The sequence below is a fragment of the Tetrao urogallus genome, assembly GCF_951394365.1.
Source record: "Tetrao urogallus genome assembly, chromosome: 5".
NCBI classification, from domain to species: Eukaryota; Metazoa; Chordata; class Aves; order Galliformes; family Phasianidae; genus Tetrao; species Tetrao urogallus.
Window position 1 is genome coordinate 56,952,779 of NC_136818.1, and position 20,013 is coordinate 56,972,791.

At 43.6% G+C, this 20,013-nt stretch overlaps 1 protein-coding gene across 1 annotated transcript; it reads left to right on the forward strand.

Moving 5' to 3' along the window:
• Window positions 1-766: 766 nt before the first annotated feature.
• On the forward strand, window positions 767-18,853 carry HABP2 (hyaluronan binding protein 2; the record flags this gene model as incomplete). The annotated part of the gene is made up of 13 exons (XM_079536043.1): window positions 767-841; window positions 7,759-7,792; window positions 11,002-11,133; window positions 12,013-12,123; window positions 12,817-12,933; window positions 13,204-13,323; window positions 13,851-14,022; window positions 14,380-14,474; window positions 14,605-14,827; window positions 15,498-15,640; window positions 15,971-16,105; window positions 17,632-17,777; window positions 18,680-18,853. 13 exons carry the CDS (start codon window positions 767-769, stop codon window positions 18,851-18,853), a joined length of 1,677 nt encoding a protein of 558 aa, XP_079392169.1.
• Between the last annotated feature and the right edge of the window lie 1,160 nt (window positions 18,854-20,013).

Genomic DNA, 20,013 nt, shown 5'->3' on the forward strand with positions numbered 1-20,013 from the left:
AGGTCTGTACAAACAAGGTCTGATCAGTATGATTTTGTTGACATTTCTGTCATAGAGGGTTGTGTTCCTGTGCTGTTTCCCTCAGCTGCCACTATTGTTGTAAATGCTTCAGTATTCACATAGAGACTGGGGATTACTCAAGAATTTCAGGTTTTATTAGAAAACAGATCCTGAGTTCTCATATCCATGGAAAAATGCTTGAGAACATGAGTCTTGGTGTTTGAAACCAGAAAATAATAAAAAAACACACTCTGATGTTTCTAAAAATTTTATATTTTATAATGAGATTCACTGCTTGTTCAAGTGGATGGGAGAAAAATCTGAGACAGAATCATAGATTGGCCTGGGTTGAGAATGACCACAATGACCATCTAGTTTCAACCTCCCTGCTATGTGCAGGGTCACCAACCACCAGATCAGGCTGCCCAAAGCCACCTCCAGCCTGGCCTTGAATGCCTCCAGGGATGGGACACACCTGCTTTGAATGAGAATAACAGAAAAAAAAATCTAACGCAAGAAAAACAGTTAGTTTTGTCATTAGTTTATACTATTTCCAGCTTTGTTACTTGTTTGGAATATTTACCAGCAGCCAATGAGGTGGTTTTCTGCGCAGGATGCACTTGTTGAATCAGGGCAATCTGTTGAAAATTAAACAATATTTGAAGTCAGTTATTTGCACTGAGTTAGCTAACCCTCAAATAATTGTGCCTTATCTGAAAAAATGTAGACAACAAGACAAAGCAAATTTCAGCTCAAATAGAGCAGCATGAGGATAGTTAACGGTGCTTTGTCCCTTCAGGTTCTCCCACTGATCCTTCTCCTAGGGAACACATATGTGTCTGTGAGTATGTTTCAGTATTTCTTTTCTTGCTGGATGCCAGCCCTGTCACTTGCTGAGCCCTCCCTGGGCAGCTGGAAAGGGTGAAGAGTGGGTAATGGTATCTCCTGCCTACCTCGTCCCTGGGGTGGTACAGGGATGGCACTGGGCTGAACTTTGGTCTCTCCAAGAATGGCTATCAAGTGAATTTTCTTTTGAAAGAAGGTTCCTTCAAACCCCTGCTTTCTTAATGCCAATTCCTGTGTGTGCTGATTTCATATTTGCTGAAATTGATTTCCAGACGTTCAGTGTTTGCATGTTTAAATGGATTCCTTTGGGAAACATGTATAGTGAGGAGCTTTATGGTGGATCTTTTTGAAGAGCTGGGTGGATTTGCAAGCAGTGATAGTCTGCACTCATTGAGGCAGGTGTAGTTGCAGTCTTAGACAATACGAAGTCTGGTGCATATTTTCCTAGCTGGTTCTGAGCATTAGGTTGGTTCACTTGCTCTGACAATCCTTGTCTGACTTTGTTCTACACTGCACTGTAGAAAATGCAGTACATGTCTCCCCCAGCCCCGAAAATTCATTAACACTGCTAACACGCAAAAGCAATTCTGCTGTCACTGAGTCGCAGCACGACAGAATATTCAGCAGGCTAGTTTTTAATAAAACATTTTTTTTTCATAATTAATATAACAAGGTTTTCTGGCTTAGCACTTGGTGTGAATCCCAGAAAAAAAAACAACAGAGGGCAATGAGTTGCTGTGATGTGACCATTGCATGGCAAATGTTACGAGGGCACTTTTTCCCCTTAATGATTTGTTTTGTAATGAAGTCATGCTGAAATAGCTCAAGCAAAAAAAGAATAGACTTTGCACACTGATGTAACTGTGGATTCCCCTCCCATACACAGCCAAATTCCTGTTTTCATCCTTCTTGCTTTTATTCAAGTCTAGTTTTAGGAGTTTGTGTAAGTAACATTACAAATGCTATCGATGTTATACAGCAGAAGTCAAACACAGATTTAGACAGTAGCTCATACTGAGTCAGTCAAAATAGGACAGAAAAGATCTGGGACTTTTATGGATCCAGAGGGTTTGGAAGACTATAAAGTAACAACTTCTGTCCGTTCTTTCATACCCTGAGGAAAAACTGATTTCACCTGCACAAATCCAAAATATTTCTATACATGGCATGAAAATGCATCATGGACGCAAGTGAGAGCAAAATTTGCTCCTGTTTTAACATATGTGTGCAACTGTACAAAATACTGCCTTTGGATGTAACTGGTCTTCCCAGTTTTCAATTTTGAGTGTTTTTTTTTTGTTTGTTTTGCTTTTAATTGCTATAGATCCTCATGGATCCACACATTGGTTCTGTATGGACAAGGACTTTTTAAAGAAATCAATACATTACTTCTCAATAAGATGCGGCAGTAGAAATATTCCTGGTATGAAGTGCAGTGTTTCCAAGTATTCCTCCCTTTTTGCCAGAAAGAATTTCAGTGAGCTCTGCTGAAGCAGAGCTCAGACAGAGCCACTCAACTGAGCATCCTGCCTTACTCAAGCTTGCACTGAATCTTTTCTGAAATACACGTGGATTTGAATGATACACTTAAATGCCATGTCTAAAGAAATTGGCAAAAAGATGAGACTGAGCTGGAGCCCACACATTCCAGGGCAGGAGCTGCTCATGTGCTGAGCTTCCAGATAATGAAGCTCTAGACGTTTATAAATCAACAGATGTTCAGATCAGGCTTTTCCCTCCTATCAGTGTTCCCTCCAGACTCAGCGCCACAGGCAGCAGAGAGAGAAGTGCAGGAGTTGGAGCAGCAGCTGTGGTTCTTCACTGAAAATTTTGGATCTTCAAAAAATTGATGTCTGATGGAGAGGGTGATGAAGAGAGTTTTAAAGTTCCCACCCATGTCCAGTCCAGTTGTCAAGTGCATTTAGTATTGGAATGGAAAAGAACAAAGCATTGCATGAAGATCAAACAATTGCAAGGAAAACCTGTCAGTCCTGCCCTCAGCAGTGGGCTGGAACTGGATGATCTTTAAGGTCCGTTCCAACCTAAGACATTCTATGATTGTATGATTCTGTGGTTCTATGATTCCATGAAAACTTCCCATTGATCCCTGTTTCCTAGCTGGCCCACAGCACGTGTGAAGCTGTTACCAGAAGCACAGGTCTTTCCGTGCCTTGAGTGTTTGGAAAACCATACGTTAGGCTGAAAAGGCCCAAAGTGTCTCTCTGACACCTTCTTATGTTAGTTTTTCTGCCCACTCATGGATCCATTCCTGTCATAAACTCCCATTTCTTCTCTACACAACCATTCTCCCAGGACTCTCCGTTCTGCTGCATAACTACAGAGCAGAGCAAGGGCTGTCAAACCCCTCACCCTTTGCACCCCATGAGGCACAATGCCCCCCTGCAGCACCGCATCACTTTGCCTGATGCAGCAGGAAAGCGAGGAAGCCCCAGGAGTGCCTGCAGCTAATTGCACTCCGAGAGGGACACGAGTCTCTTTGGCCCCCCAAGGCAATCAGCTTATGCCCTGCAGCATGCAGGTTGATATCCCTTGTAACTAAAGGGACTTAATGACTTTGCATAAGCTTTAAGTCGAGCAGCATAACCTATGAGCCCAGCACCGGTTGCCAAAGCATTCAGTGTGACAGTGTGGGTTTGCATAACCTCCTTGGAATGGGTTTCACGCCTTTCCTTCACTCTGGCATTGCAGGCTGGTCCTGTTTTCCACCGGGGAACACACACACCTCACCCACCAGTGAGAGCAGCTTTAGAAACAGCCAGCTGCTAGCAGACCATCTCCCACAGAGTAAAGATTAACTTGGAAACTTTGATCTCTTGGAAGGCAGGAGCAGGTCATGCCTGTGCAGGGAAGCAAGCTGCCTCCTGCAGCACCTGTGAGAGCTGTGCTGTGCTTCTTTTGGGTCCTCGTGCATTTTGGATCAGATGTGACCACAGGAAGGGTCTGCAACTGAATAACCAGTAAAATCACAGAACCGTTAAGGCTGGAAAAGACTACTAAGACCATCTAGTGCATCCATCAACTCATCCCCACCATGCACTAACCATGTCCCTGAGTGATACATTTTCCCATTTCCTAAATGCCTCAAGGGATGGTGATGCCATCACCTCCCTGGCTAGCATGTGCCAATTCCTCACCAGGTAAATAAAAGAAAGATGTTGTATGTAAACTTCTCTGGAAGTCCTGCCACCAGTTAATAAGGAACGTGCTGTATACTCTGGGGCAAACATTGCAGTTCAGCACACAGGCAGGAGATGGCTTGCTAGCAGAGAGGTGAAGAACTTGGGGGTTTTGGTGGAATCCTTTAAGGGAATGGTTTCCCAGGCTAAAAATACAACGTGCATTGCATGTGTGCTCCAGATGATAATATGCCCTGCTTTCATTATACCACAGCCATCGCCTTGGCTGAGTAATGTAATGTCATTGCTGGAAAAGCCATTTTGCCTTGAAGTTCAAAGACTGTCACTATCCAAGATGGTTGCAGGCAAAAATCTGGCCGATTGTAAGAGCATCAGAACCATCAATTCCCTCCTCCTTTGGCGAGGAGCCCAGACAAAGGTTCCCACTGAGAGCTGTCAGCAGGATCAAGGGGTTCCCGAGGAAAAGCAGTAGTTGTGCCTGCCCTCGTGGCTCCTCCGTGCCGGATGTCAGCTGTGGGTGGAAGCTGATCAAATAGCCTTCCTCGCTCTCCAGCACAGCCCTGTGCCACCACCTCCCTGGCTGCAAGGCTGAGATTGTGCAGAGGAAAGGGCAGACACTTGGTTTGCTGCCATGGAGGCCACTTTGCAGTGAGTTGCAGGAGAAATGCCTTGATTTAGTGCAATTAAGCAAGCAACTCATACAAGATGCAGCTGAATTTCTGAACTCCTGTAGGGCTTTATTGGGAATTACATATATGTGGAGGGGCAGTTTTCATCCCTTTGGCTCACCAGCTCAAATAATAGACACTGTTTTCTATGGAATTACTTCTGGTTTGCACATATGTAAATTCACAGCCTAACCCTGCCTTGTAGCCTTTGTGCTGCCTGTTCCTCCACCAGCTTTTGTATTGTAATTATTCATCTTGATTGTAATAAGGGGTAGCAAGACACAAGCAACAATTCAACTGCAGAATGCCCTTGGCAGCTGTAAATAACTTCCCTCGAATTTAGGGTCAAATCTTCTTCCCTTATTCTGAAAGAACTGCCAGAGAGTAACTGGACGTTTTTGTCTAAGAGCTGTAGGATTCTGTCCTGAGATGTAAGAAAGCTCCCGGTTCTAGCACTCCTGTTTGAAATCTATTATATTTTATTAGCCTTTCTTAAGGAGCTGAAATGAAAAATGGAGAGCATCATATCTCTGTGGCGTTTAACCTTTGTACAAAGCCTAATTAGCAAAGTTTCAATGGTTCTTTGGAGAAATGAAGCTTCAGTGAAGTGTTAATCCCTATGATGATGACAACAACAAAGGTCAGATGAAATCAGGTATTTTGAATTTCAGCCATTAGCCCACCCTTTTTTTTAGGCACCCTATAAATGTAATCGACTCCAAATTATGAACCCAAGTAAAATGCCTCTCCTGCGTTTTTCTTTTTTGCAGGGTTTCTTTTTTAAGAGCCTAAAGTCATAAAATTTAAAACTGCTCTCCGCAAATTCTTCCAGCTTCACTCCCCCATCTCTGTGGACACGCTGCCAGCAGGATCCGGCGATTTTATTCCCTCTTGAGAAAACGCACAAAGTATCGGTGCCAGGCTGCAGAGAGGAGGCTGTTTGGTGAAACAAGCCCCACAGCCTCGTTTCTTCTCCCCCCTTCCCCCTCCCGCTTCTCCTCCTTTTGTTCGCGTCTTGCTCCCGGCTGGGCGCAGTATCGCACCTCGTTGGAAGGACAAGATCCTCCTCTGCTGGCCATGAGCAATACGGCACGGCGGCGAGGGGCCTTGCCACGCTGCTGTGCTCCCCCACCAGGCCTCCATTCTCTGTTCTCCGCCTGTAGCCCCTTTCCTACACCCCCACCTGCATCCCCTCCTGCAAACCACCTCTCACATCCCACATCCCATGTCCCCTGTTGCACCACTTGCATGCTATATTCCACCCCCCTCGTTCTGCATACCCCATCCCATGTCCTCCATTCCATCTCCCTCGTTCTGCATCCCACCTCCCACATTCCCCATCCCACGTCCTCCATCCCACCTGCCCTATTGCCCATCCCATGCCCTGCAGCCCCCTGCATGGCACATAGGAAAGGGCAAGTTCACGCCTGCAGGAGGGAAAGAGATGGGCTTTTTGCTGGCCTCAGCCAAGCAGCACCATAAAAAGATTCATGTATGGGACCAAAAGATTAAATTTGGCTTTGTGTCAGCTAGCAGAGGTGGAGGTTGTCTGAGCAGTGTGATCTAATGGATATCTCAAGGGAGGAGTAAAGTCTCCTTGTTAGGAGACCGGGTCTACCTGGGATTTTATCCCCTACAGTTCTGCATCACACATCAGAGGGGGGAAGAGAAACAGCACAGTGGAGCTGTGATAAAGGTTGGGTTGATCTCCTGGGAACATTTGTTCCAAGGAACATTTGTGTTGTGTCAGCACGTAGTGGCCTTAATCCAAAACTAAGAATGCAAATCTAGGGCTTAGCCACCCTGAAGTACAAAGGAGTAATGGATGCTGATGGAAACCTGTATATTTTCCAGGGCAGCAGGTTATTGCAAGAGGGAAGTCAGGTCATCTTTCTGTCTTGTAAGCAGCTCTGTCCATGGGAGAAGGTTTGGAGGGGGACAGGTTTGAGGAAAATAGTAGTAATAATAGGAATAATAATGTGCTTAGGCTCCATTCATTCTCTTCTTTACATCTGAGCAACAATGCATGCATATCTCATATAGCCCATGCTGGCACTTAGCCCTTCCCAGGCAGAGTAAATGGCTGCCCTGAGTGCAGGGGAGTTTTAGCAGTCTCCTTGAAGTCAAAAGATTCTGCCCGCAGACCAACTCAGCAAATGACACAAAGGAGAAGTATGGAAAGCTGAGGAGGGAAACAAGGTGCAGGAAACAGAGGTTGCACCGTAAAGCATAGAAGCCAAGCAGAAAAACCCCCACTCCCTGCTTCCAGGGGGTCGTGAGCAGGCCTCAGGCAACCTCAGGTGTATGTGCTGGGGGTAGCAGCAGGTGTGAGTTGTTCTGAGTAACGTGGCAAGGTTCTTATTCACTGCTGCTTATTCATTTGCTCCTAGTTGCAGCCAGGTTTTAGCTAAGAATGTTGGCATAGCAGCTCTATGTAATTTCTTATATGTCTACTGCTAGCACAGGTGCCCTCATTGCAGCTAGGTAGCCCTGTCTGCAGCTGTGATTTACAGCAAAAGGGGATGCCCGCTGACACCTCTGTGTGGGGAAAGAATCTTGATGTGGTTTTGGTACGTTTTCTTTCTGCTTCACTTGCTCCTCAAAGGCTGAATGCTGTTTTCCTCCTCCTCCTGTTCCCTTTTGTCATTTGACCTTAATCAGGAGCCAAAAAGGAAAGGCTGGAGCCCCATGTCAGAGGGTGAACGTATGGCATTTCCTCGTGGGAAGGATGTGCCCTGGTAGCTGGCTGTATTGCTGTTAGATAAATGCCATCACTTAATAAGCAAAGAAGTAATTAACTTATTTGGGATCAGTTTTTTACAAGCAGACTGCAACTTTGGCTGGATGCTCAGAGAATCTGGAGTTCCCCTGTGGGTTGTTGGGAGCAATATGGTTTTATCAGAAAAGCCACGTAAATCTGAAAGGACTCTTAAAAGTACTGCTTGGGCATCTCTGGAGTGGGCAATGGATTTATCTGGACGTCCAGCACTGGAGTGAATTCACCTAACTACAGGTTGTGCCATAAGCCAAGACCCAGCTTGGATTTTTTTCCAGAAACTGACTCTGCCCTTCTTTATCCTGTGCAGCCTTCCTGGTCCTCCCTGACCAACCTGCTGAATGGTAAGTAGCTTTGATTTCTTCCATTAAATTCTGCATATGAGCCTGAGATGTTGGCAGCCTGGTCCATCGAGCTCCATGGCTGATGGTAGTGTTGAGTTTTAACTTCATGCGCAGCTTTGTAGCACTTAAGGCAACAGCTGAGATCAAATAGGAAGTTACTGTGCTTTGGACAGGCAGCATTGTCTGCACTCCCAGGCCTTCCTGCTTCTCACATTGGTGCAAAAGGCAACTATGTCATTTTGTTGTCATTTTGGTCCAACCTGTGAGTCTTGTGGCCCTATATCCATACAGCTCTGGTTCTTTCCCTAGATTAATTCTGCTCTCCTTATAGAATGTTCCAGATCAGTATTTAGTTTCCACATCCTCAGCTGCAACTAAAAATGGGCTATTTTACTGTAGTGAAACAGCCCCAAAGCTGTTTGAAAGGAGTGAGGGTTTGGCTGTTCGCTGTTCTTATTCCTTTTGCAATTTCTTTCTGAAGTCATAAATGCTCGCAGCCAAAGCTTTTGTGGAAGGGAGGAAATACCAAGAGGTCTATGTAGAAGCAAGTGGGAGACCTACTGGTATTTGAAGTACCATTGCAATTTCAGCTTCATAAAAATAACTTTGTATTATTCACAGACCCTCAGACAGAAAGTATTTAGAGAGGTGGCAGGAAAACTCATCCTGCTTAAATTAGGCCAGATTTCAGTTCGTCCCCAGAGGTTCAGAGAGCTTGAATAAATGCCGGGTGCCCTCAGTGTTGGCAATAAGCTTTAAATTTGCACATCACTCATCTCGACAACTGCAGTCCACCAAAGTTACCTTTCCATTCGGGTCACTCGATGGCATCCTAATGCATCACTTTCCCACTTGGAACATTAGTCATGACTTGATCCAGGCAAGGTTTTGAAAACAGTGTGACTGCCAGCATTGAGATATCTGTTCTCCCTATAAGAGACAATCTGTGTAAGCTAACGAACAAGAGGATATTGATCAGAAATCCATTACGTGATTGACAGCTCTTGGCAATGTGAAAAAGTGCAGATGAAAGCTTGAGCAGTTTAAAAGATCACCCAGACCTCAAAGCTGATTTGAAGCTTTAAAAGTCAATCTCTTGCCTATCAATTATGGGGGGATTTTTTTTTTTTTTTTTGTACTACACAGAAGAAAGTTATTCTTTGAAAATTAGCATGCAGGATGTCTAATTTAATTTCGTGTAATAGTCACATTTTGGTGACAAATGTCAGATCACTGCTTTTTAAAGCATGTCAAGGTTTTCCAGCACTTACAGAGAATGAGCACTCTGATTTAGTAATGTGTTTAAATCAACCAGTGTATCAGATTTGGTGTGTTAATTATGTACTCAGATTAAAAAAAAATGTTGCTTTTGCTTTACTAAATCCATGGCTTGTTATGAATAATTAAAAAAAAAAAAAAAAAAAAAAAAAAGGGAATGGGAACACTTCTTAAGTAAGAGATGTGGAAGCCAAACAGTTATTTAGTGATATAGCAGTGATAAACAGGAAGACATCTTTGTTTGATGTACCCAAGTCAGGGGAGTCTGTTCTTTATTCTTATGGTGCTTAATAAATGATTGATTCATTGCTAAGTGATGGCACCAACACAGCAAAACGAAGCGACGGTATCGTCGTTTCTGAGCACTGTCCTTACAGCTGTAGATGTTTCTGCAATGGCTTTGCTGTCTGTGCTTGTTTGGAGCAGTTGTTTTTCCTCTGTCAATTCAGCAAAGCCCTTGCGCTCCCTGTACCGCATGCTGGGCATGTCTGCTGGGTGCTCTCAGCAGCCCCAACTCCTCCGCTCATCCTTCACAACTTTTACCAGCTATGTCTTTTAGAGAAGAAAGATAGAAAAAAGGCTACCCTGTCTCTCCGAATAGCTCCTTAAAGCACCTGTGGAACAAAAGCTGACGTTTCCTGCTAAGATTCTGAAAATAAACAGGGGAAACAAAACCAGGCTCCTCCACAATATTCCCTCAAACTCGAGTCCGCCTGCAGAATCTCCCCTCAGACGAAGTGAGCTTGCAGGTTGCATTTCAGGCAAAACCTTCTTTTTGTTTTCCTCTCTTAACTACATCGCATTAAATTTAATTTTGTTCACGGTAGACAATGTCCTTATCTTCCAACGAGATCCTTCTGTTCCTCAGCACAGCGCACACTTCTGCAACACTTGCACACTGTCGAGACTCGGCTCCTGTGGAAATAATGAGCTGAGTAAAAGGAGTCTTGACTTGACATAGCAATAAATGAGGTGAAACTTTTCTTTTTTTTTTTTTTTTTTTTTTTTTGTGAGAAACGAGAGTTGGCATGTAGGAAGGGGGGAAAAAAAAAGAAGAAAAAAAAGATGATTCTATTTTAATATGAAATATAAAACACCCATTGTACAAAAGTGGAATTTTTTTATTTTTTTTTTCAGAAGCAAAGAAAGAATAAAGATAAAGGCTGCGAGGGAATGAATGAGGAGAGAAAACTAAGATAATGTAGTCGATAATCAGTTCAAGGCTGAGCTTTATCCATGGGGCCATCGGTCCGGCCCTAGGGGAGAGCTTTTTAAAATCTCTGCACACTGTTTAGCTGTGCTCATTATCATAGCTTGTCTTTGACATGTCAGCGGGGCTTTCATGGGTAGCAGTGTGCCCATGCAAATCAGCTGCCCCAAACATGGACTGGTGGAGCTCCAGGCTCTCCATCAAGCAAGCATGTGCTTTGTGGCACGTCCCCCAGCACAGTGGGGATGTTGCTCCCTCAAAGAGGCTCTGAGCAAGACAAAGGAGGCCTCTTCTTGTAGAGTTGCCTCTTCCCAGGACACTTAGAATCATGAAATTGTTAAGATTGGAAAGGACACCTAAGATCTTCACATCCAGCTGTCCACCTACCATCAATGTTGTTCGCAAAACCATGTCCCTAAGTACCACATCTCTATGTTTCTCAAAAACGATGGTGACTTTGCCATCTCTTTGAGCAGCCTGTGTCAGTGTCTCACCATTCTTTCAGAGATGTTTTTCAGCCTGAATCTCCCTGGTGCAACTTGAGACCATTCCCTCTCAGCAAATTGGGCTTGTCCATGTCTGCAAGGACATTACCACCAACTGAACAAAGAACAGCCATGTCCCCTCCCAGCACCTCAGTAGATGCCCCCAGCTGGGGACAGTCATGCACAAAGGTGGCTTTGTAGCAATTATAACCCTTCTGCATTTCCTTTCCCTACAGATGAGGCTGATGAGTATTACGAGTACTATGATGAATACACGCAGGTGGAGGAGGAACCATCTGAAGTGATTAGGCTCTTGGGGGAACCCGACTGGATAGGCCTATCCCCTCACCACAGAAGAATCCAGCAAGGTGCTCCTGGGGGTGGACAGGGGGTGAGGAAGGGGTGAAATCCCAGCCCCAGTATGCAGTGCGTGGCAGGGCTCGGCTGCCAGCCTGCCTGCAGAACGCCTGCTTCAAAGGGATGAGTGGGGAGGGTTGTTTGCTGTGTTCTCTTTTGTGTTTCTCTTGTAAGGAGCCTGTGTTTTATCTCTAGGTTTCACAGGATGGATTCTGATCATGCAGAACATTTCTGATTGCTACTACAAAAAAACACAGGCTTATTTGTCTATAGACACTGTAAGGCGTAATTGCTATTTTCATGGGATGTGCGTTCTGTATTCGTGCTGGGAACCAAATGTAGAGCAGGTTTCCCTTTTTCTTTTTTCTTTTTTCTTTTTTTTTTTTCCTTTTTCTAGTTTACTGAACTTTAGGAGAGCAGGAAAGTATGCCCTGGGCTGCTGTGGGATCACAAGGGGAGAGGTGGGACAGCAATAACCCTTCTCCTCTGGATGGCTTTTCCAAGGGAGTTTTAGTGCTAGGTTGCAACCAGGGCAATACCATGTCTAGGCAACTTCACACCAATGGCACAGAGGCACGTGCCCAGGGCAAGCACTGGTTCTTAATGGATCTGCTTCTAGTATGATGTCACATGTGCTCCATCACAGGCTTGTAAAGGGAGATGGGAATTCCTGGGCTCTAAGCCTTACAGCGTACAGGAAGTTCCACAGCAATCCATAGCAGCTTGTGCCACTGCTGGGCCAGCCATCAGCACAAGCATGTGTGACAGTGGACGCTTGCCCAACCTTCTGCACAGCCCTATGGTGGCACCTGTCACACAAAAAGCGCACACAAGAAAAAATGCTGGTGAGAAGCTGAAGGAAAACTAAAAGCCCTCTGTCCCTTCCCTAGAAGATCTGTGCTCCCCCAACCCCTGCAAGAACAACGGCCGATGTGAGATGAGAGGAAGCAATTTCACCTGCCTCTGCTCCAGGCCCTACACTGGGGATACCTGTGAGAAAGGTAATCACTTCTTTGCTGACTGATATTCTTGTTCTCACAGCTGAGACAACTGAAGCAAGTACAGGGTTTTATAAACCCACTCTTCCCTGGAGGGAGAGATTTAGCAACCCTCTTCAGCCGTGTCAATAGATCCAGGCTGGAGTCTGTCTAAAGCAGCATCAGCATCACACACTTCAGGTGTGCAGAAAGCACACTTCTGTCTTCTGCCACCCCATGGCAGCCTCCAAAGGAGGGCTACAAGGATGGTGAAGAATCTGTGGGACAAGGTGTGTGAGGTTTGCTCAGCCCAGAGCAGAGGAGGCTGAGGGGAGTCCTCATGGTGGCCCACTGCTCTTCAAGGGGATCAGCAGTGTGGAGCTCTGCTCTCTGGTGACAGTGACAGGGCGTGAGAGAATGGCATGGAGCTGTGTCTGGGGAGGGGTAGGTGCAGAGTAAGTAAAGGCTCTGCACCAGAGGGTAATGAGCAAGGAACAGGCTGCACCGGGCAGCGGGCATGGCACCTAGCTGCTGGAGTTCAAGAAGCATTTATTTGGACAACACTCTCAGACATACGATGTGATTTTTGGGTGGACTCAATCCTTGGTTTCTTCCAACTCGGGATTTTCTATCATTCTCTGGGTCAGGAGAATCAGCCTGTGAGGGCACAGCACTCCTGTGTGTGGATGAAGTTGGGTTTTTTTTGTTTACCTGCAGTGGAGGACACCTGTGTGGACAACAGCTGTGCTGGAGGAGACTGCCTTGTTACATTAACCAAACCTTACTATCAGTGCAGCTGTAGCCATCCCTACAAGTTACCATACTGCCAGCAAGGTGAGTGCAGCTCAGCAGGCACAGATCCCACATTGCGGGGTGTTGTGGTCCTGAGCCTGTGTTGGCTGCAGGTCCCATCTGCAGGGATGATGCTGGGTGATCCGTGCTCTGTGTGATGGGTGGATCACTAATGAACCCCGTGCTGGCAGGAATTTTGAAGTTCTTACAAGGCTAAATGAGGGCTTTCCCTGATTTTCAGTGGGGATGTGAATGAGGCTATAGTGTGTCCAGTGGAGTAACAGTGCTGTTCTTTGATTTTCACCTTGACAGCTTCTTCACAATGCAGGCCAAACCCATGCAAAAATGGAGGAATCTGTATACGGCACAGAATGAGAACAAAATTCACCTGCAAGTGCCCTGAACCTTACCGAGGGAGGTTCTGTGAGATTGGTAAGTGTTGTGGGAGAGGCTAGGGGTTGAACCTCCACAGATTGCCCTCACCTCACAGTCAGCTTGACGACGTTTGTAACATAACACTGGTTGCTCTATGTTGCAGGTGACCTTTGCACCATTCTCCATACAGATTAGGGTTATAACCCTGCAACCTTACTTTTGGCACACCCCTTGCCCTATCGTGACAGTAGCTCTGTACCCAGCTCTGCCTCATCCCTCCAGTACCGTTTCTTGCGTAGGTCACCAGAGGAGAGATTCTGCTTTGTCACTGAGAAATGTCTTAGCTGCTAGGTCTTATCCAGTAAAGAGGCTTTGGGCACTTGAAGTCAGTGGAACTTATGCTGCAGTGATGTTGGGACATAACTCATTTCTGGCCTATCCGGGATAAGAACTATCTTCATGTAACCCTGTTGGTCCTTCTGATCCTTTGTGAAATTAATGTTAGGGAAGGAAGAGAGGGAAAAAGAACCACTTTAGGCAAGGAATGACAGAGAAGGCTCTTTCATATCAACATGGTTTTACAGGACCAGATGATTGTTATGAAGAGGACTCCTTTTATTACAGAGGAAGAGTGAACCAAGCAGAGAATGGCAGGACTTGCCTGCACTGGAATTCCCATTTGCTCTTAGACTTCTCTACTAATGCATTTATGGAGGATGCTGAGCTTTTTGGCATTGGGGAACATAACTTCTGCAGGTAACGTTTTTAAGAGAGCCAGTTGTGTCACATAGATCTTTGAATACAAATTGCTCCCATGAATTTGCTAAAATCTGATATTAAAATGGCATTGTTACTGAAGTGAAGATTCCAGAAATGGGCCTAATTTCCTTTGTTTTTCTTAGGGTGAAATAGTTTGGGGACAGTAAAATGGCAGCAGATACAACTCCATTATTTTAGGAATTGTCTTTATCAAATCTTATGAAGAGTATCTCTTGCAGCTTGGCTGTCCTGTAGAAGCAGCACAAGTGTGTTCTTATTAGCATTCTTGGCTTCCTTGTGCAGCTTCAAGGAGATTTCTGCACTTTGGCTGATGTTCTCAACCATTCCTTTCAGAAATCCTGATGATGATCGAAAGCCCTGGTGCTTCATCAGAAAAAATGGCAAAGTGAAATGGGACTTCTGTGATGTTTCACTGTGCTCTGAAACAGGTAGAGTAATGCTTTAGGAGAGAGCTGGTTGGCCATGCATAGGTGGTCCTGATGAGCAGGTCACTGCCTGTTACTTAACTCCTGTCTGATATTATTTCTGCAGTGCACGTTGCTGTTTCTTCCAACATAGATAAGGAGATCCAAGAGCAAGAAAATGAAATGTTCAAAACCTGTGGGCAACCAGAAAGTCAAAGGGGACTCAAGAGAATCTATGGTGGAACTAAAACTACAGCTGGCAAGCACCCCTGGATGGTATCTCTGCAGAGAAAGTCTTCTTCTAGAAAAGTAACACACATCTGTGGTGGAGTGCTAATTAAATCATGCTGGGTTCTTACTGCTGCACACTGTGTTGAGTATGTGCATGTCCTTTGCCTGGGGCAGATAAACATATGAAAAACAAAGTGGCCATTAATGACAACTTGGAATTGAACTGATTCACATTCCAAATTGTTTCTGGGTATCGAAAGGAAAACATACGTGAAAATATGCACATACATTTTAAAAAATGGTGCTTGTTGGAATTACAAATTAAACTTACATCCCAGTCAACTAAAATGATCTAAAACATAGTTTAGTGGAGAAATATTGGTGGTGGGTGGGCTGTTGCACTAGATGATCTTGGAAGTCTTTTCCAAACTTAGTCATTCTATGATTCACTTATCATCACAGCTGCAATAATAGACTAGTTGCACACTGCTGTTCTCCCTCAAAATAAATTTAAAAAATTAAATGTTAAAAAACTAGGTTAAAAAAAAAAAAAAGCAGCAACAAAAATGTTCATGCAGCATTAATAATGTTTTATTTCATGATTGCAACTATTTAAGAGTGCATGGACTGTCCAGCACTGCAGCTTTCTCTTCTAAACTCTCTTATTACTAACTTTGGAAATCTTTCCATTGTGCCTTACATCAGGAACCAGTATCTTGGCTTCCAGATAGTTAAGCTGCAGGTTTTCACCACTGTTGCACAACATCTGTTCTGCACCACCACAATGGATAATGTAGTTTACTTGACTCTTTGTAGACGCCAAGCAAAAAATCTCCAAGTGGCCCTGGGAAAGCAAAACCTCGATAGCAAAGAAGATCAAGAGCAAATATTTGATGTGGAGAAGGTCATCATGCATCACAGATACAGAATGGAGGATGATGTCCCATACAATGATATTGGTAAAGTCTTCTTATTTAATGAGTTGTCTGAAAGCACCTCGCTGGAACTGAGGTCAGTATAAAATACCCCTCTGAGAATGTGAACTGGAAATAAGTAGGCCACGTTCTGGCTTACACCCCTGTGAATCATAGAAGGAAGGCAAATCATGATGGGCAGAGAAAAATTGTGTGGGGGGAGTAAAAAAAATAAAGGGACAGGTTCAGCATGTAGTGCAAGCTGTATGCCAGTTGCTTGGAGCCTTGCACAGAGTTGTGGTACGGACTGACAGTGATGGGTAGGGATTAAAACCAGTTTCAAATACTTTTTGTGGTGATTTTTCTTGTCTGCAGCATTACTTAAGTTGAAGCCAACTCGTGGTCGATGTGCCATCGAAACAAAGTATGTGAAAACAGCTTGTCTGCCAGATTTTGAATTTCCTGTTGGGACTGATTGCTTCATTTCAGGATGGGGCGAGACAGAGACAGGTATGTGAGCTCTCAAGGCTTGCTGTAGTTTGGCTGGTAGCTCGATGGCAGTGTGAGCTGGTGCTTTTAGTGGCAATTGCTAGACACAAATGCAGGGCTAAGCACAGAGTGAAACCAAGGCCCAGAGTTAAAAATTAAGGACAGCAAACCCTCCTTTGGGAATGATTCATTGGCAGAAGCCTCCAACTGCTAGACACACAGAACTTGTCAGAGTTCTGAAAAAATCCCCAACATGTATTTTTGTTGTTGTTGTTGTTTGTCATCTGATACACAAATGTCATGGTTTCATCTGGAGCCAGCCATTGAAGCAAGATGTATCAAGAGAGAAGCTATAGTACTCCTATGTTCCAAGAGAGGACCAAGGCAGACTGGCATTTCCTCGTGCTTTTCCAGCCCATTGGGTCAGATAAAGTTTTTCAGAAGCAGCATCTGGATCTTCAGATGCACTGAAAAAATAATAAAAAATCCAAAGCTTTTCAAGTTCAACTAGCTCTGTCCGAAACCTTTCTTGCCCACAGTAAATCCTGAGGGGAGAAATTACTATGCTTTAGAAAAGATAATGGCAATTTTCTGAAAAATGCATTTTCTCATGTCCTGATTGATGTGTTGCTGTAAAGCAGCAGAAGGAAAATGTGTCACTGAGGCTGCAGTAGGTGTCCTAGTGCTTTGTGACTGATACAGCCTGATACAGTACGTAGGGCCAAATTCTTCCTTCTGATGTAAGTCTCATTGAAGTCCACAAGAGACAAGCAGGTATATTTGATCAGAAAGCACGAACAGAATTTAATAGACATTTTTTTAAAAGTTCCAAATAAAAAGTATCTTAAAAAGGATACAGAGAATTTTTGTATTATTTTTTTTTTTCCTGCAAAGAATATCAAGTGCCCTGTACGTGTTCAAACTAGATGGCTCCTTCTTTGCACAGAGCTATTATTAGCATTTCAGGAAATCACTGCAGAAATGGAAAATTTCCTGAAACTCAAGCAGAACCAAACTTATAAACCATCTTTAGTTATCTACAGATGGTAGTGCTTTGATACTCTGGCTATCGCCTTTAGATGTCAAGTTATGTCTTTAGATTCACTGTAATTAATCGTTGCCTTTAAATATTGCATGATTTTCAGTTTTCATCTGTTTCGTTAGCCCACGTATTAAAACATCTAATGGCACCAGCCTGAGAAGTGCTGAGCAGCTCTAAGTACTCCTGTACTTAGTAGTGGGAGCTGCAGACGGCCAGCACCTTTGAAAAGCAGGATATCATTGCTACGTGCAGAGCTGATCTGAGCCAGATTCTCAATGTGTGTGACTTTGGTTCTGTTCAGGCAAGAGCTCAGTGTCCTGCATGAAGCTTTCAGGCTCAGACTTAATGCAGACAGATACTTCTTTTCTTTCCAGGCTAGACAATGAGCCCCTTCCTGCTCTTTGCCCCTTCCATCCATGAGGCGAGCAAATCTGTGTTTTGAAAAAAGACATGTAACAGGAATGTGAGGGAGGTGACTTAATTTTTTCGGTGTACTGCCTTGCAGATGACACGTCCCCTAAGCTGTTAGATGCCAGTGTCAAGCTGATTTCGCAGAAGCAATGCAATGCACCCAGAGCTTATGATCAGAGGCTGGATGAAAGCATGTTTTGTGCAGGAAATCTTCGGAGAGGTAGAACGGATTCTTGTCAGGTCTGTTGCTTTTTCCATATTTGAACACTAATTTTTTGTGTAAATAGGCTGTGGAGAGCAAAAGCTCTGGCAGGAGACTGCATGCGTGTCTGTTTCTTCCATCAGTGTATTATTTCAACAGCCACTGTCTTCCTTCCATACAGTTTGAGATGTATATCCCTGGAGCTAATGTCATCACTGTCAGCTACAGGCAGATCTTTTGGAGCTCAAGAATAGCCTGGGAAAGGTGGCTTCTGAGGCAGATTGTCATAGTAACTTTGAAAACTTGCCTTTTTCCTCTCACTTCTATTACAGCCTCTATTACGAGAAACAATTCTAATCTGATTTTTGCAACCAGAGCTTATCCTTACTAGAGAAGGCAGGACTGATATTTCCTTGTAGCTAGCGAAAATGTGAAGCTGGTTCATGTAAGCCTGGTGAGGAGTTTGAACAGTGCTTCCTGTGGTGAAAACTGCAAGCATACTTACACTAGAAATCACCAATAAAACTGAAAATGAGATCAGCCAACTTGGAGTGATAATTGTTATTATTTGAGGGGACCAGTGTGAGGAAGGTCAGGAGTTTTCTTTTATCCTGAGGATCACATTTTTATCTTTCTCAGCTCAGGCTCTGAACACCTGGTACTTCCATGCCTGGGAAATTTCATTTGACTTTTTCAGATACATTTTGCAGCCTTAAACAGAAACTTATGTCTAAAGAAGTCTAGTATTGTTTGACCTGGTTCCAGTACTGCAAGCTGGCTTGGGAATTGATCAGAACCTTTTGGTATACCTGCTAGGAGAAAAAAAAAAAACAACAAACACCACTCCTGCCTCTAAGTCTTTTGATAAGAGAAGGCAAATCTTACATTGGTGAATGATTCACTTCTTATTTTAAACTAATCTTGTGTTTTTTCTCATCAGGGAGACTCTGGAGGTCCTCTAACTTGCGTAGAAAATGGTTTATATTATGTATATGGCATTGTGAGCTGGGGTGATCAGTGTGGTTTAAAAAACAAGCCAGGAGTTTATACCCAGGTGACATCATTTCTCCATTGGATTAAACACAAAATTCAAACTGAATCATCGGATCAGTAGTTGACAGCTTTCATTTGGTGAAGGGTAAGTTTGAGATGTTTATTTGTTCTTAGCCTTACACAAAACTCCCCTTTAGCCAAAATTGTTATTGAAGGTTTCTCATGGTCCTAGCTGGGCATTCTGGATCACAATCTTAAAAATAACCTTTCAGTGTTTTCTAGAAGCTCAGTGACAATTTTTCTGCTGGGGGCTTTGAAATAAACCCTCCTTTTGTAGGCAAAACAGCTTGGAAACTAAAGCAATACCAATTTTTATCCACCTCAAAGCCATTGGTTTGTGCTCTGAAAGCCAATGACATTTTTTCACATACTTAAAGTTAATAATTTGCCTGTGTTTGGAAGACTGGAGCCATTAGAATCATGTGAGGAGGGAAGATCAGGCGGGAAAATTATTTTTAAAAGCCCTTCTGTAGGGCAAGTGACCCTAAATTCCATCAGTGATGAGTTCCAGGTTGAAAAGTAAAAAATAAAGTAAATCACTAGTAGAAATATCTTATTTACTTCTGATGAGAGGATGAGAGGAGGATTACATATTATTCTCCAGCTCTACCATGGCATGTATGTGCTTAACTTCAATTCATATGTAGAGGGTATTAAATTAAAAAAAAAAATAATCTAGATCTATTGGCTAACTTTTGTTGTTAACAAGTTTTGCAAGTAGAATTATATATTTTTCTGCCCAATGATTTTGTAACTCTATATAGAAAACTGGAGAACAAGGGATTGACATTAAATCAGAATACAAACAGTAGACGTTTGCCAGCAGAGTCAATTATTTAAAATAATATCTCCTTCATCTGAATACCAGGCTTTATAAACTTCTCTAAGAAGCTTCCTAATCTGTCAATAAGCTGTTAGTAGTAGTTTCTAAGGAGCTAATTTTGATTGTTTTTCTTTTTCTTTTGGAAGATTTGAGAAAAGAAAACAAACAAACAAAAAAACCAACCTGAATGGGATGTAAATATGTCCTGTTAATCAAGAATGAATTCTGCTCTGTTGTCCACCAACAGACCTGTCTTTGGTTAGTCAGTAACTTTGCGTCCCCTGGCTGTTGTCTTGTTCATCTGTTAAGCCACCCAAATCATGTTTTTGTATTCTCTTAAATCAGCAGTGCCAATGATACACATAAACACACACAGTGGTGCCACGGAACATATAAAT